General features: G+C 39.5%; 2 protein-coding genes across 3 annotated transcripts; one reads left to right on the top strand and one right to left on the bottom strand.

The window, feature by feature from the left end:
• Window positions 1–999: 999 nt before the first annotated feature.
• On the bottom strand, window positions 1000–6781 carry LOC115204470 (cytokine receptor common subunit gamma). The gene is made up of 8 exons (XM_029770068.1): window positions 6627–6781; window positions 5593–5686; window positions 3598–3764; window positions 3299–3435; window positions 2988–3159; window positions 2790–2889; window positions 2564–2633; window positions 1000–2439 (listed from the first exon to the last, which is right to left on the bottom strand). The coding sequence occupies exons 1-8, from the start codon at window positions 6724–6726 to the stop codon at window positions 2218–2220; spliced, it is 1062 nt and encodes a 353-aa protein (XP_029625928.1). The 5' UTR covers window positions 6727–6781; the 3' UTR covers window positions 1000–2217.
• Window positions 6782–9322: 2541 nt separating this feature from the next.
• LOC115204468 (uncharacterized) lies at window positions 9323–15252 on the top strand. Of its 2 annotated transcripts, none has more exons than XM_029770063.1 (2): window positions 9323–12295; window positions 14782–15252. In XM_029770063.1, the coding sequence occupies exon 1, from the start codon at window positions 9541–9543 to the stop codon at window positions 11725–11727; it is 2187 nt and encodes a 728-aa protein (XP_029625923.1). In that variant the 5' UTR covers window positions 9323–9540; the 3' UTR covers window positions 11728–12295; window positions 14782–15252. The 2 variants fall into 2 exon arrangements, with proteins under 2 accessions (XP_029625923.1, XP_029625924.1); XM_029770064.1 differs by lacking the exon at window positions 14782–15252 and adding an exon at window positions 12451–12519.
• Window positions 15253–15495: the final 243 nt, after the last annotated feature.

Genomic DNA, 15495 nt, shown 5'->3' with positions numbered 1-15495 from the left:
ATCCGTGGCCAATAATTATAATTATTTTTTATTTAACCTTTATTTAACTAGGCAAGTCAGGCCAATGACCTTGACCCTTCTTGGATGGGCACCTCTAATGTAACTCTATGGCAGCACCCAAGGGGCTAGAATTTTATAGCTCTACCTGTAGATTTTGTGGTGATGTAGTGTCCCCATGACTGACAGAACACTGAACCAATCACGGCGCAACTAGAGAACCTTAACAAACCCTACGCTCCACATTTTCCGCTGGCTGCCCCACCACCACAGAAAGCCCTGAGCTAGGCTGAAACACCTGCACTTTGGAGCTGCCTTACATGCTGACCAGACCGCTCGTGCGCATGCATGCACCATCGTGCACATGTTGATTTTGTCCACCCACACCAGACACAATCAGGACATGCAGGTTCAAATATCAAACAAACTCTGAACCAACTATATTCATTTGGGAACAGGTCAAAAAGCATTAAACATTTATGGCAATTTAGCTAGCTAGCTTGCTGTTGCTAGCTAATTTGTCCTGTGATATAAACATTGGGTTGTTATTTTACCTGAAATGCACAAGGTCCTCTACTCCGACAATTAATCCACAGATAAAAGGGTGAACCGAGTTCATTTCTAGTCATCTCTCCTCCTTCAGGGCTCTTCTTCTTCTTTGGACTTTATATTGCGCTTAGCAAGCAACTTTAAGGTGCATTGCCACCACCAACTGGACTGGAATGTGGACCTCAGTTCATCTTTCAATCACCCATGTGGGTATATGCTCCTAAAAACCAATGAGGAGATGGGAGAGGCGGGACTTGCAGCGCATCAAGTGTCACAAATAGAACCAAGTTCTATTTTATCGCCCGGCTACGCAGACACTCATTGACTCGCGCGAGCAGTGTGGGTTCAATGATTGAATAACATGTATGTGTAAAATTATTTTGCAAAGCTCGCGCACACGACAAGAGCGGTGTGGTCAGCATGTTACTCAAGAAAGCAAAAAAAGAGACCATGTTTGTCTGCAGCTTTATTATCTCAATGACTATGTTATTTTTTTTTTTACATTGTTTGCAAACTGATATGACTCAAAACAGGTGGGGCACCTGCACTGAATGACAGGTCGCCACTGGTAGGATTACAGGATATCATGCAACATTAGGAGGCAAAGTTTATCATATGTATTTCAGAGGAAATAGGCAAATAGCCTATAGTAATTTTTATAGCAGTAGCCCCCGCTTGGAAACAAAATTTAAAGAAAATACTATTACAATCAGATTTTAAAAAACAGATTAAAATATACCTTATGGAACAGCGGGGACTGTGAAGACATATACACAAAGGTACAGACACACGCATACAAGCGCTAGCACACGCTCTCTCCACACACGTACATTGTAATATTGTTGTATGGTGGTATTATACATTTTGTATTGTAGATATGCAGTGGTGTAATAATGTTGTATGATGTACTGTTTTATCTTTTGTACTACTTTATCTTTTGTTTTATATGTAATGTAAGTGCCTTAATGTGTTTGGACCCCAGGAAGAGCAGTGGGTATCCCTAATAAATGTAAATACAAGCTAGTATAAGATACCATTTTAATGAAAGTATAGGCTAATATTCAACATGTCAGATGCTCACTCTATTCCAACGAGATACAGTGTGCAATAGTACAATTTCAATTTCACAAGGGATTGTTCATAATATTAAAACTGTCAGCTGAACACAATCAATTCCAACCATGTTTAACCTTGTGCCCATCTTTTCAGCTGCTAAGATCATTTTTCATTAGCTTGTATATGCTATAGATATCTTTTTTTTTAAATGACATTATTAGAAACATTTTAGACATGCACGCTAAGTAGCCTAGCTCATAACGCTACTATATTGTATGTGGTCAGTTTGTGTAATTAACAGCTTTTTTTCTCGCAATAGAAGGAGGATATGTCATTATTGCAATGTTCAGTGCATTTTACGTTTTATTCTCTCTCAAAAATCGATGCATTTTAAAATCTTTCAAGTGGTTGAACATCAAACTAAAATGCTTGCATTTATTACAGATTGGGTGCCGTAATATTAACGATGTTCATATGTTAAAATTCGAAAACAAATATGATAGAAACTCCGTTTAGCCCTTGCATACACCAATCTAATACATATTATCAATGAGGGGGAGCATGCAAGTGCACACCTAGGGGAGAAGGGTAATTAGAATGCAGCCTTTGTAAGTCTCACTCAATACCAGCTTGTTCATTTTCACTTGTGACAGGAAAAGTGGAAGCTGAGGAGGAGCACGTGGACAGACAATCTGACTGGTCTGTTAGGATGGAGAAGTTGCTCTCAGATTCACTGACGCTGCCAGTTTGGGGAACCAGACTGTACTCACGAACAGGACAGGCAAGCTCAGTGAAGTTAGGCTGGAAGCACATGGCTTTGGAGATGGGAAGCCAGGCCTTTAAAGGTAAAGGTTACATGTAATATGTGAGATATAAGATGGGATTTACACTGTAGATAACAGTAATAGAGAAACAAAGATTATAATGAAGTGCAATGCATGGGACCAGGGATAAATATTACCTCTACATTGTCATCTAGGTTCTTGCCTGGATTAGGCACAATGGGGATGAGGATGAATCTCAGTCGTTCTCTACAAAGAGAGAGGTTCAGTTCAGAATCAGAGTATCACTTTTTTTCAGAGGAAGAATGGAGGAGACTTAGATTTTTTATAATGTAAACTATACCCCTTGATTTTAGTCTTTATTTGGGGCCTAAGTGTGGTGTTAACTTCTGTTGGCAAACCCACCTTTCCCTGTAGACCAGCATGCAGGCCAATATGAAGAGTGTCATGGTACCCACTAATGACAGCACTGGCTTCCACACAGACATTGAGCTGCCAGATATGTCTAGGCCAAAGAGAAAAGTTGACATGACAAAGTCCTGACAGAAGTCTGAGCACAACTTTATAACCATAAAGCAAAGCAGAGATTTTGTATGTATTTACCTGTGATGTTATTTCCCTTCATGGAATCCCATTGAATGGGCTGACTCCATTCACTCCAGAACTTGGACTCGCCACACATGTTGTTTACTCGTGCTCTCACTTGAAACTCATATCGACTGCTCTTTAAGGGGAAAGCCACAGCATACTTCTGTTCCTTGCTTGGAGTAGATGTCTGAAGAAAGGAACAAAGAGAGAGTGGAGGAGAGAGAGAGAGTTTTTTCAAACATTTGTTTAGTATTTTGTTGAAAAATGACCAGTAGGCTACAGTGTCCAAACAGTGGTCCAACTCCTGAGTCCTGACCCATGCCCACCTTCCACTTGTCGCTGTTTATTCTGTAGCGAACTTCACTCTCAATGCAGAGGGTGTTCTTGCTGTTGTTCCAGTACAGATTCAGCTCTGGGTCTTTGTTCATCTCAACTGACAGGTTGACAGGCGGGTAAAGCTTCACTAGAAAAAGCGTTAAGGAGGGTCAAATGTTAACGACACATCAAATGAAGATTGAAATAGGAAAAACACACGTTAAAAAGCCTAAAGTAAGATGACTATTGCTCTTCATGTTACATGCTGTTCTGTATGTAGGGTTCTGATTTGATTGGAAAAAAAACCTACCCATGCTTTTCAGGTTATGCTTCTGCACATAACTGTTGTTCTGATGGACCAGCTTGGTTGTCAGTGTTCTAAACCTGTCAGACTTGTCATAGGACAGTCTACATCCCACAGCATAACTCTTCTCCTGGAGATATGTTGTGCACTCCTCCATATTCCCTTTGATGAACCTAAACACATATGATGGATGAGAATTAGTACCAAAGTACGGATATTCAAGATTTGACATAGATACACTCCCCTCCATATGTATTCGGATAGTGAAGCAATTATAAATGTTTTGGGCTCTATACTCCAATATTTTGGATTTGAGATGTTTCCTATGAGGCAACAGTACAGAATGTCAATTTTTATTCAAGGGTATTTTCAAACATAATGTATGTATTTTACAGTTTAGAAATGAAAGCCTTTTATGTATCTAGTCCCCCCATTTGAAGAAGTCATAAGTATTTGGGTAAATTAACTTATGCATTATAGTAGTCAAAAGTGACTCTACAAACTTTTTGGTTGTTTTGAGTTATATTTTGCCTAATAGCAACTGAATGGTGAATGATGACTGGAGTAATTTTCTTTCTGTGATAAGATGTTTCTGAACACTTCTAAATGAATCCTGATAATGCCATGATTAAGAAAATAAATCATGAATAGTGATGAGTGAGAAGGTTATAGAAGCTACAACAAAACATACTAACCTCTCACCATTACCAATAACAGGGGAGGTAAGCATTTTTTAGGGGGTATGAGCTTTGTGCCTCTAACTTTCTCAATCATCATTATTCAGGATTCATGATTATCCATAATCATCATAGTATCCACATGAATGTAGAAGTGTTAGGAAACATCTTCTATTCTTAATTACAATAAAAAGTTACTCCAAAATGACATAATACATTATTCACCATTCAGTTCTTATTGGGCTAAATATAATACGAAATACAACCAAAACAAAATGCAAATGCATTCAACGAGTTTGTAGAGTCACAAGGTTGATGTGGTCATTGAGTGCTAGGAATATGAGACCAAATACTTAACTTCTGACTACTTTAATACACTCCAATTGAAGTTGTCCAAATTTCTTCAAATGGGGGGACTAGATACAGGTAACGACCAAAATAAAGGAAACCCCAACATAAAGTGTCTTAATAGGGCATTGGGCCATCACGAGCCAGAACAACTTTAATGCACCTCGGCATAGATTCTACAAGTATCTGGAACTCTATTGGAGGGATGTGGCAACATTCTTCCACGAGAAATTCCATCATTTGGTGTTTTGTTGATGGTGGTAGAAAACACTGTCTCATTCGCCACTTCAGAATCTCCTATAAGTGTTCAATTGGATTGAGTTCTGGTGACTGAGACGGCCATGAAATATGGTTTACGTTGTTTTCATGCTCATCAAACCATTCAGTGACGTTGTGCCCTGTGGATGAGGGTATTTTCATCATATTGGGGCATAACCATGGTAGCCAAAATAATGGTCAAAATAATGCCCTGCCCAGCATTTTATACATGATCCTAAGCATAATGGGATGTTAATTGCTTAATTTAAGTCAGGAACCACACCTGTGTGGAAGCACCTGCTTTCAATATACTTTGTATCCCTCATTTATTCAAGTGTTTTAATTATTTTGGCAGTTACCTGTACATAAAGTGTTCATTTGTAAATGGTAAAAAAAACATACAGTATGTACTGTATGAATATACCCTCAAATAAATTGTGTAATTCTGTACTGTCACCTCATATGAAACATTTGTTCTAAAATTAAACATGCTGGAGTTTAGAGCCACATTTAAAATGGTTGCTTCACTGTCCACAAATACAAATGGTAAGGAGTGTAATAACAATAATATATGAATTCATATAGAGTCTCAAAGTACCTTTCATTGTAAGGGGAAAACTCACTCACCTCAACCACCACCAATGTGTGGCACCACATCACAGTGATGCACGGCAAGCATTTTGGACAAAGACCTCAACACCCATCACATTGCACTAACCTGTTGCTGAAAAAGGTGAAGTTGACCTCTGGGATCCCCTGTTCACTCCAGATGCAGTTGACATAATCCAGATTAATGATCAGGCAGTTTACATCTGGAAAAAAAGGAACAGAAATTGAAAATGTGTTTCTAATATGACACCGAATCCTTTAAAGGGGAGCTGTGGTATATCAAGATGAGTTGCATAATTACATTGGGTGTTTACAGTTTTTTAAGAGACAAATCAGATAACATATGTTAAGGGTCTATACCTTCATGCATATCATGACTAGAGTACTTTTCCACCATCACATTGAATTAAATGAATTATTTCATCAGTATGTGAATGTATGAGACAAGATGGATGGCCATGTTACAGGAAACCACAAAGTAGTTGACGTCAATCTCAGACTAGCAGGGGACTTTTGGTGTCGCAGCAGCAATAGAAATGGCACATTGCGTTTCTAGGAAGTTATGTAATAGTTTGATCAAATAAATTGCTATAATACCTGGTATAAAGTGTAATTTGTTTATTATTTGATGACTCCCAAAGAAACAGAAGGGTAATTAAATTGGCATTATGTAATTACATTACATACCAGGTAAGTCGATGTACATCAATTCAATAAATATTGTTTTGGAATGTAACGGTTATATTTCCTGAACATAGAATACTATATGCCATAGTCTAAAACAATTATTAATATCTGGGAGAAAGAAAAAAAAAATATATATATATTTTGCTGACACACTTATGTGAACATTGAAGAATAATTCAAGACAAATGTCAACTGAGTGGAAACCATCCATCAACATGAGAGTACACGATCAAATTATCAGAAGACAATCTAAACCTCACTATCTTATTAACATGTAACATGTAAAAATGATCATAAATCCTCCAAAAATTCTCCAAGATTAAAAACAGTATCAAAAGTTGAGGGCACATTGGCCGGATGTGTTGCCGTAGCACAAGGTCTTAAACAAGTTGAATAAATGAACATTAAAATAAATGGCACAGGCGTAGCATCATTATTCCAACAAGACAATCTTACTGGGGGTGGAGGGAGCCTCATATCCTTGGAGAGAGATGAGGAGAAACAACCAGCTTCCAACCATCTTCATGTCAAAATGGATGACAGTGGGAATGAACATAACTAGCTATACGCTAATGTATTTGTGTATGGCTGCTCAGTGACTTCCTCTTTTATCCCTTTAGTTTCACTTTTTTTTAAAAACAGCCATGGTAGGTGTGTTACATTTCCTGTTCCACTGGCCACATCCTTACATTTATGAAAAACACAGAAAAACAAACTACAGAAAAGAACATTGCAAGGGGATTGTACAGACCATTAATAATCTACAAATATAAAGTAAATTAACTATGCACATTCATTAACAGCCAATAGGTAAGCGATAAACACAGAAGCTTTGTACATAATTAGATTATAAATAACACTTAATCCAATGTTTGTTAACAATCAAAAGTTAGTAAAAACAAACATTTAGTATAGTATATCCTTTTGAATTTAAAGTAGGCTGTCTATAAATATGCATTGTGGTGATACTTGCACATTCATCTTCTGCACATCTACCATTCCAGTGTTTAATTGCTGTATTGTAATTGCTTCGCCACCATGGCCTATTTATTGCCTTAATTTACCTAATTTGCACTCACTGTATATAGACTTTGTTTTCTTTTGTTCTACTGTATTATTGACTGTATGTTTTGTTCATTCCATGTGTAACTCTTGTGTAAGTGTTGTTACATAGATGCTGTGTTCACTATGCATGATTAATACATAATTCAAGGTTTATTTGATGTAGTAAATAAATGATTTATTGATGTATAGATAAGAATTTAAATGTGATGTAACAGTAAATTAACGTTAGGCCATTGTTTGTGTTTTTATGTTCCATCCCGGAACTAACGTTCTCTGTTGTGTTACTGCTACGGAATTTGTTAATTGACTGTGTGCGATCTAACTTAAGCAGATCTTAGTCTGAGTCATAATTGTTGCTGGCACAGGCTAAGAAAGACAGTAAAGGGACTTTCAAGGGACTTTAAGGATTCAAGAACCTCTTTTCAGGACAAGCAACCAACGAGGTATTTTGTTCAACCTATAGAACTTTGTTTATAGTCGCGCCAAGTTCCATTTGTATTGTCGCGCCAAGCGCCATTTGTATTGTTGCGCCGAGCGCCATTTGTATTGTTGCGCCGAGTGATTGGACTGTGTTGAAAGCGCAACTTTTCAGGCCAAAAGCACTCTACCACAACATTCAACTTAAGGTGGGATGAGAAGTGGTTCTACTTGGAAATTGCAACTAAGGACTCAGCTCTATGAATCGTACATACTGTGCTTAGCCTACATGTTTTGGGGATAAATCGAATGTGCTGGTGTTTGTGGTTGTTACGTGTTACGAGATTTAAAGGGAAACTTAACTCCATAAGCAAGTGAACACGTTTTGAGTAAAGATAAAAGGTAATCATACATTGAAATTAAGATTAGTGTTTTATGAAAAGTGGTGTTAGCCAAGCTTAAAGAGCAATTTAAGCAAAGTTTAAAAGGTACCTCCACTGATGTGAAATTCTTTTATTATGTAAAGTGATATGTGATTTAATGCATTATATGCATATTCATTCTGTGATTAAGGTTTATACTAAGTTTATTTGTACCAAAGTAATTTTCAATCTTATTTTGAAATTGAAGTCAACTTGAAGTCTAGCTAAGTTTAAATGCTGATAGTTATCTTGATGCAATACTGAAGTTTATATTTAGAAGTTAGGCTACCCACCTAGTCTTCACACAGTTAAGGAATTCATATAGTTATTAACCTTCCTGGCTAATCACATTTAGGCCTACTGTAGCCTACATTCACCCATAGCCTAATATAAATCCAATTCAAGCTCAATAGTTGAGACACACATACCACATCCATCTCAAAATGTCAGACACAAACACTGAGACATGCCGTGAAATTACCAAATCACCTGCTCAACCCGACGCGACAGACAGAGTCTGCAGAAGAAGTGAAAGAACCCGATCTCTAACAGAGAAAGGAAAAACTTCAAGAAGGAAACTTCAAGAAGAAAGGCTGAAGAGTGTACAACGTCGGTACAGGATCATCCATGAGAAGTGGAAGTATCATGCAAGAATAGGCAAGGAAATGTTGACTGATTCGGCCTCCGAGGACGAATTAAATGAGCTGATTGAGAACATGAGAAGCACCTGTTCTGATGTACAGGTCATTTATGAAGAGTTACGTAGAATGCAAACTCCTGAACCAAACCTGCGACGCAGAATTGACACGTGCATTTCGCTTTCAGGATTTATCATTCAAAAGGCAGAAAGGCAACTTAAAGGGCATACATCAGATGAGGAGGAAGAACCTTGGCCCGATGTTGGCTCGATCCTAGACTCAATAGGTTCTCTATCAAGGCCACCGTCTCGTCGATCAAAATGTGTTTCTATCCACTCTAGCATCCACTCAGTTAAAAGAAATGAGGCTGAAGCTGCCGCATCCAAGGAGATTTTGGCAGTGTTGGATGAACAAGAAAGGGAAGCGATAGAACTTCAAAGGCTAGAGGCTGAAGGAAAACAGCGGCTGACACAATTTGAATCTGAGAACCTAGCCAGACAACAAGCAATGCAAGACAAGCGTAGAAAGCTTGAACGTCTAGAGGAAGTGAAGAAGTTGAACGCTGCAAGAGCTCGAGTAAAGGTCTACGATCAAGTCAAAGACAATTTTGAGACCACTGACTTTTTGCATGATGTTGAACCAGCAGGAGAACTTCAAGTTCTTAACCTCACAGTTCCTCCAGACCGCCCTCAATCTCTACCAGTCACAACGCAAGCCCTATATGCCTCAAGTCCCTCATTCATTCCTCAACCTCTACCAGTTACAAGTCAAGCTCTTAGTTCCCAAAGTCCACAATTGGTACCTCAAGCTCCACCAACTTCAGTGTCCATGCATCAAGTGCAGAACAGCTCTGATCTGGTCAACATGCTAGCAGAAGCTATAAGTGCCAATCGTCTCCCAACACCAGAGCCTGCATTATTCACTGGAGATCCTTTGAAATTCAAAGACTGGCAGCTATCTTTCGAAACATTAATAGACAGGAAAAACATTCCAAAGAATGAAAAACTGTATTACCTAAGAAAGTACTTAGGTGGCGCCGCAAAGAAAGCTGTTGAAGGATTTTTCCTACTAGGCACTGAAGCAGCATACGACTCAGCCTGGCAGCTGTTGCAAAAACGTTTCAGAGACCCATTCATAATTGGGAAGTCCTTCAGAGACAAGCTGCATGGATGGCCAAAGATAAGCTCTAAGGATGGTTGTGAACTAAGAGACTTTGCAGACTTCCTCAAGAGCTGTGAGGCTGCAATGCCCCACATTAAGACATTGGAAGTTCTCAATAACTGCAATGAGAGTCAAAGGATTCTGCTGAAGTTGCCAGATTGGCTGGTATCCAGTTGGAACCGCAAAACGATGGAAGTCAGACAAGCAAACGCTGGGTACCCACCATTCAAGGTGTTTGTAGACGTTCTATCAAAGGAAGCAGATCTCGCTTGCAATCCTATATCCTCAATACAAGCGCTCAAGAGTGTGGAAAGCGAGAAACCAAAGCATCCACGAAGTCAAACTATTCAAGCAAAGACACTGTCCACAAACACAACACAGAGCAACATCCCATCATGCATTTTTTGCAAAAGAACAGGACATGTCCTCATCAAGTGCAGAAAGTTCAGTGAACAGACAGTTCAAGATCGTGTCAAGTTTGTGCAAGCAGAAAAGCTTTGCTTTGGATGTTTGAAGACCGGTCATCACTCAAGAACGTGTGATAACAAGAGTACGTGTGAAAGATGTCAGAAGAGACACCCGACATGTTTGCATGATGACAAGTTCAAGGAACATCAAAGGTTGACACCTCCAAAGGTAGACGACTACTCAAAGCACAGGGCAGACACCAAGGAAATAGCTGCAGCAGCAATTACCAACAGAGTCATACAAGAAGGCCTAAGCACACAAACATCCTCAATCATACCAGTCTGGGTCTCGTCCACAAAACAGCCAGATCAAGAAGTTCTCGTCTACGCTCTCTTAGACACGCAAAGCGATACGACTTTCATCCTAGATGAAGTAGCCCAAGACCTCAACACAAACAAAGAGAATGTCAGTTTGCGGCTGTCTACAAGGTCAACAGTCATACCCTGCCAGAAACTGACAAGTCTACAAGTGAGAGGGTACAACTTAAAGAAAAGGATCCCATTGCCACCACTTTTCACACGAGAATTCATTCCAGCAGACAGGTCGCACATTCCAACTGCTGAAACGGCTCTAAAATGGCCTCATCTGGAACAATTGGCAGACAAGATTCCACCACCACTGGATTGCGAAGTAGGCCTTCTGATCGGCTATAACTGTCAACAAGCCCTTCTTCCAAGGGAGATCCTGTCCGGTGAAGAAAATCATCCATATGCACAGCGAACTGATCTCGGCTGGAGCATTGTTGGCTGCTCAACTCAAGCAAGTGACTACGGTGATGCAATAGGAACCAGTCACAGAATCATAGTGCGACAAGTGACACCTGCCGTGCAGCCATCAGTTGAGCTGAAGAGAGAAGTACACTTTGTGTGCAAAACTCAAGTCAAAGAGATCAATCCAACAGACATAATCAAGGTCCTCGAATCTGATTTCGCAGATCACACTGCAGATGACAACCCAGTTTCTCAGGAAGACCTTCTCTTCTTGTTTAAAGTGAAAGAAAGTATAAGGCAGAAGGAAGACGGCCACTATGAACTCCCACTTCCTTTCAAGACGGACAAACCTAATCTCCCAGACAATAAACGAAGTGCAGTTCAGCTGAAAGAGTCTAACTGGCTGAAAGGACCCAACTTTCTTTGGCAGCGGAGTCTTCCACTTGAAGAGGAAATAGTGGGAGAAGTAGAAACAACCGACCCTGAGCTTTGCAAGGCCCATGTCCACGCAGTCAAGATGAAAGAATTAAATTCAATAGTGAATCGCTTCATTAAGTTTTCTGACTGGTCCAGAGCAGTGAGAGCCATCGCCAGGCTCCAGAAATTTGTCAGGGAATTCAAAGGACTCACCAAGAAACTAGTGGAAGCTTTCCAGGGTTGTAGAAGCTCATCCTAGTGCAGACGGCATGGTGTGAAAGCTGAAGCTACTAGTCAGTGACACTACACTTGGTAAAGAAAAACCACACACTAGATCAGTCCACTTTGAAAGGCCTATTCACAAGGTAGTTACCTTACTAGAGGCTAACTAAATCACATACGTTCATTCAGACTTAAAACATTTTATTAATTATTTTCATAATTTTGTTTAAAAGAAAATCCCACATTCCAAGTTAATGAGTGATTTGGTGGGAGTGTAGGTGTTGTTACATAGATGCTGTGTTCACTATGCATGATTAATACATAATTCAAGGTTTATTTGATGTAGTAAATAAATAAATGATTTATTGATGTATAGATAAGAATTTAAATGTGATGTAACAGGTAAATTAACGTTAGGCCATTGTTTGTGTTTTTATGTTCCATCCCGGAACTAACGTTCTCTGTTGTGTTACTGCTACGGAATTTGTTAATTGACTTAGTCTGAGTCATAATTGTTGCTGGCACAGGCTAAGAAAGACAGTAAAGGGACCTTCAAGGGACTTTAAGGATTCAAGAACCTCTTTTCAGGACAAGCAACCAACGAGGTATTTTGTTCAACCTATAGAACTTTGTTTATAGTCGCGCCAAGTTCCATTTGTATTGTCGCGCCATTTGTATTATTGCGCCGAGCGCCATTTGTATTTCTTTGTTTCAGTACTGTATAATTTATCAACGTTACTGTGTTCATTCAAACATATAGTTCTCACGGCGTGACGTGGATGCATCGGAGAAAAAGACGTGCAATGCAATAAACGCCCGTTTCAAGGAACCAACCTGTGTCTGTTGTCGTGAAGAGAGCTACATCTTGTATGTGTCGAATTGCTATGCTTCATCTTGGCCAGGTCGCAGTTGTAAATGAGAACTTGTTCTCAACTAGCCTACCTGGTTAAATAAAGGTGAAATAAATAAATACTGATTAACTTGAAGCAAATGAGAAGTTCCTGTGTAAAAAAACAAAATGTATGTAAAAAAATGTTAAGTTCCAGTTAGTGTCAGTTTCACTACTTAAGCTTCAATTAAGTTGGCAGAATTCAACAGCTACATCATCTGTCTTTTTTCTGCTGAAAAAGGGTACAGGCACCAGAAGGAAGTCTGTGGTAGGGCTTTGACACGGAAACATGCAGGTGTAGGATCTTAATGTGGTGACCCTGTTGTTGCAAGAACATTTCCTGCACTTCAGAAAAGGCTAACTTGTTGTGTATTCAAGGTTTAAAAAGGGTTATAAAGTTTGTAATTTCCACTTTAACATTTCAGACTTTATTTGCTCTAACAATAATGTATCAAACCCTACACAAATGTACATTTTTATAATCCACACAATAATTCAAATTTCCTGTTGCTGCAGGATTAAACTCCTCAAATTAAGATCCTACATATGTAGACCACAATTTAATCAGACCATACTATCTTGAGCTAGTGTGATAAAATGTCATGCAGAGACACAAAGCTGGTGAACTATAGTGTATACTGTAGTGTTGTTGCTTTTATGAAGATTGACATACAGTACATTATGTTCTTTGCAGCATTTTCCTGATAACTTTTCATCATTTGTTGTATTTTCCCAGTATCACATTGCAGACTACAACGCCTCCTTTCTTGATTCTATTTTCACAATGTAATAAAAACTCTCAAAAGAGCATCCATAAACAGGAAATGACCCAAAATCAACTCTTGAACCACACCTTGACCACCCAAGTCTCTGATCTACACTCTTAGAAAAAAAGGGTTCCAAAAGGGTTCTTCCAGCTGTCTCCATATGAGAACCCTTTCGGTTCCATGTAGAACCCTTTGTGGAAAGGATTTTTACATGGAACCCAAAAGGGCTCTTCGAAGGTGTATCCTATGGGGACAGCGGAAGAACCTTTTTAGGTTATAGATAGCACCTTTTTTTTCCTAAGAGTGCACCTCCAATTCTCCTCAGCTGGAATTTGATGCTCTCCTACTCCCTACCTCATTCATCCCACTCACTGGTACAGTTGACATCACGTCAGTATGGAGGACAACATGCCTTCAGGGTCTTCAAATATACTCTTCTCTTATTATAAAAAAGTATGTTATCCAACCTGTTTCTAATAAGTAAACACAGGTTTGCCTGCTCATGAAGTGGTCGTTCTTTTCTCTCTCTCACGATGACAGTAGGTATTTTTGTCATAGATGACTGCCTTTTCCATGGGTTACTTTCTGCCTAGGAACATTCCGTTGTGTTGCTTTGTGTTAGCTAGTTGTTGGATGCTGATAAGAGAGAACCGTGACTGGTAGCCCTCAGACTGGTCCCTAGGTGACTTGTTATAGAATCGAGGGTGGCACGATACCCATCCGTCATGCCGTTTCTGTGTTTATTCCGGGCCTGGGCGGTTATGGCGCCAGGCGATTTTGCAGTGTGGGGCATCACGTCCTCCCATCCTACAAACACTGCATCAGCTCCAGATGCCAATAACTTTACATGGCCAACCAGTGGATGACCCGAGCATGGTCTGTGACCAGTGCAATAGGTCAGTACCTGTTGTAATAGCTTTAGCACCTCAGGCCTATGAGCTGTAGAGCTGTTTTACCCCTCATCATTTATTCTGCTGCTCTCATTAGTTGAAGGCATATTGTTCAAGTGGTCCTACCAGCTTGATTGGCTTCCCTTGTCCCCAGGCTATTGACATATTTCTTACTCTTGTCTAAGACTCATGCCCTTGCATTCAGTGTATGGAATCACCTACAAGTATCAGGGGTCCAGTCTCAATAAAAGAGATCCAGCTTTATGGGTTGTGCACCACGTTGGACGGAAACTGAGGCATGCTAACCAAGCTGACAACAGGAAGACACTCTCCATTAATCACCACTACCTGACATCTTTTTGGAATGATAGAAAGCCGAGCTTCCCACTGCCTCTGCACACTGCCGCAGATTGACAGAGAAAGACAGCGACAGAAATGCAGTAGTTCTCTGGATGTGGAATAGAGATGGATGGAGACGTCTATGTTCTATATTTTATGTTCTATATTCTATGTTCTTTATATGACTACTTCACTTGTCCCTGCAGATTTCTGGATAACCAGGGTACACTCATAATGGACTCATCTGGACTTACATTGTACTTCACGGTACATCCCAAGGATAATGAACAGTTTCAAGACGTGATGAAATAAGCAGAAGAAAGGAACGAAAGAACAGATGGAGATGGCTTATTTAATCACTGCCTTTATCAAAACCTGTTGTACGGGATGAGACTGAAGTGCTCCTCCTTGATCATGAAGCATCCAGTGTGAGAAGAGACTCCATTCAGTGGACAACCAAAGAAAAAGAAAGTGGAAAGCAGTTTGTGTATGTATTACATCTGTCAAATTGAGTATTGATTTAAACAACTTAGAGATGACAGCCTTGTATAAATTGGCCACTTTTATGAAACCTTTTTGAGCCATTGTATCTACTAACAGGGCTGTAGTTTATCCCTTTGGAATAAATTCTGTTTTAACAAGTTGATTGTATATAAAGGAAAGACACTGTAACAGCCCTTGATGTCTAGTGGTCTGTGTTAATTATATAACTGTCTTTTTTATAGTATGCTTAAGCAATAAGGCACGAGGAAGTGTGGTATATGGCTAATATAACACGGCTAAGGACTGTTCTTACGCGCAACGTGGAGTGCCTGGATACAGCCCTCAGCCGTGCTATATTGGCCATTAACCACAAACACCCGAGATGCCTTATTGCTATTATAAAACGGGTTACCAACATAATTAGAGCAGTAAAAATA

Source organism: Salmo trutta, chromosome 12, assembly GCF_901001165.1.
Source record: "Salmo trutta chromosome 12, fSalTru1.1, whole genome shotgun sequence".
Classification (NCBI taxonomy): domain Eukaryota; kingdom Metazoa; phylum Chordata; class Actinopteri; order Salmoniformes; family Salmonidae; genus Salmo; species Salmo trutta.
Note: the sequence above shows the minus strand (reverse complement) of the source record. Positions and strands in the feature narration are given on the sequence as shown.

What these genes read in the sequence shown, in the direction of transcription:
- LOC115204470 (XM_029770068.1), bottom strand. Translation starts at nt 6,726, where the DNA reads ATGTTCATTCCCACTGTCATCCATTTTGACATGAAGATGGTTGGAAGC. An exon ending in TAAACAGCGACAAGTGGAAG is followed by an intron (nt 3,160 to 3,298) that starts GTGGGCATGGGT and finishes TCCTTTCTTCAG; the next exon opens with ACATCTACTCCAAGCAAGGA. An exon ending in GAAGGGAAATAACATCACAG is followed by an intron (nt 2,890 to 2,987) that starts GTAAATACATAC and finishes TCTTTGGCCTAG; the next exon opens with ACATATCTGGCAGCTCAATG.
- LOC115204468 (XM_029770063.1), top strand. Translation starts at nt 9,541, where the DNA reads ATGCATCAAGTGCAGAACAGCTCTGATCTGGTCAACATGCTAGCAGAA.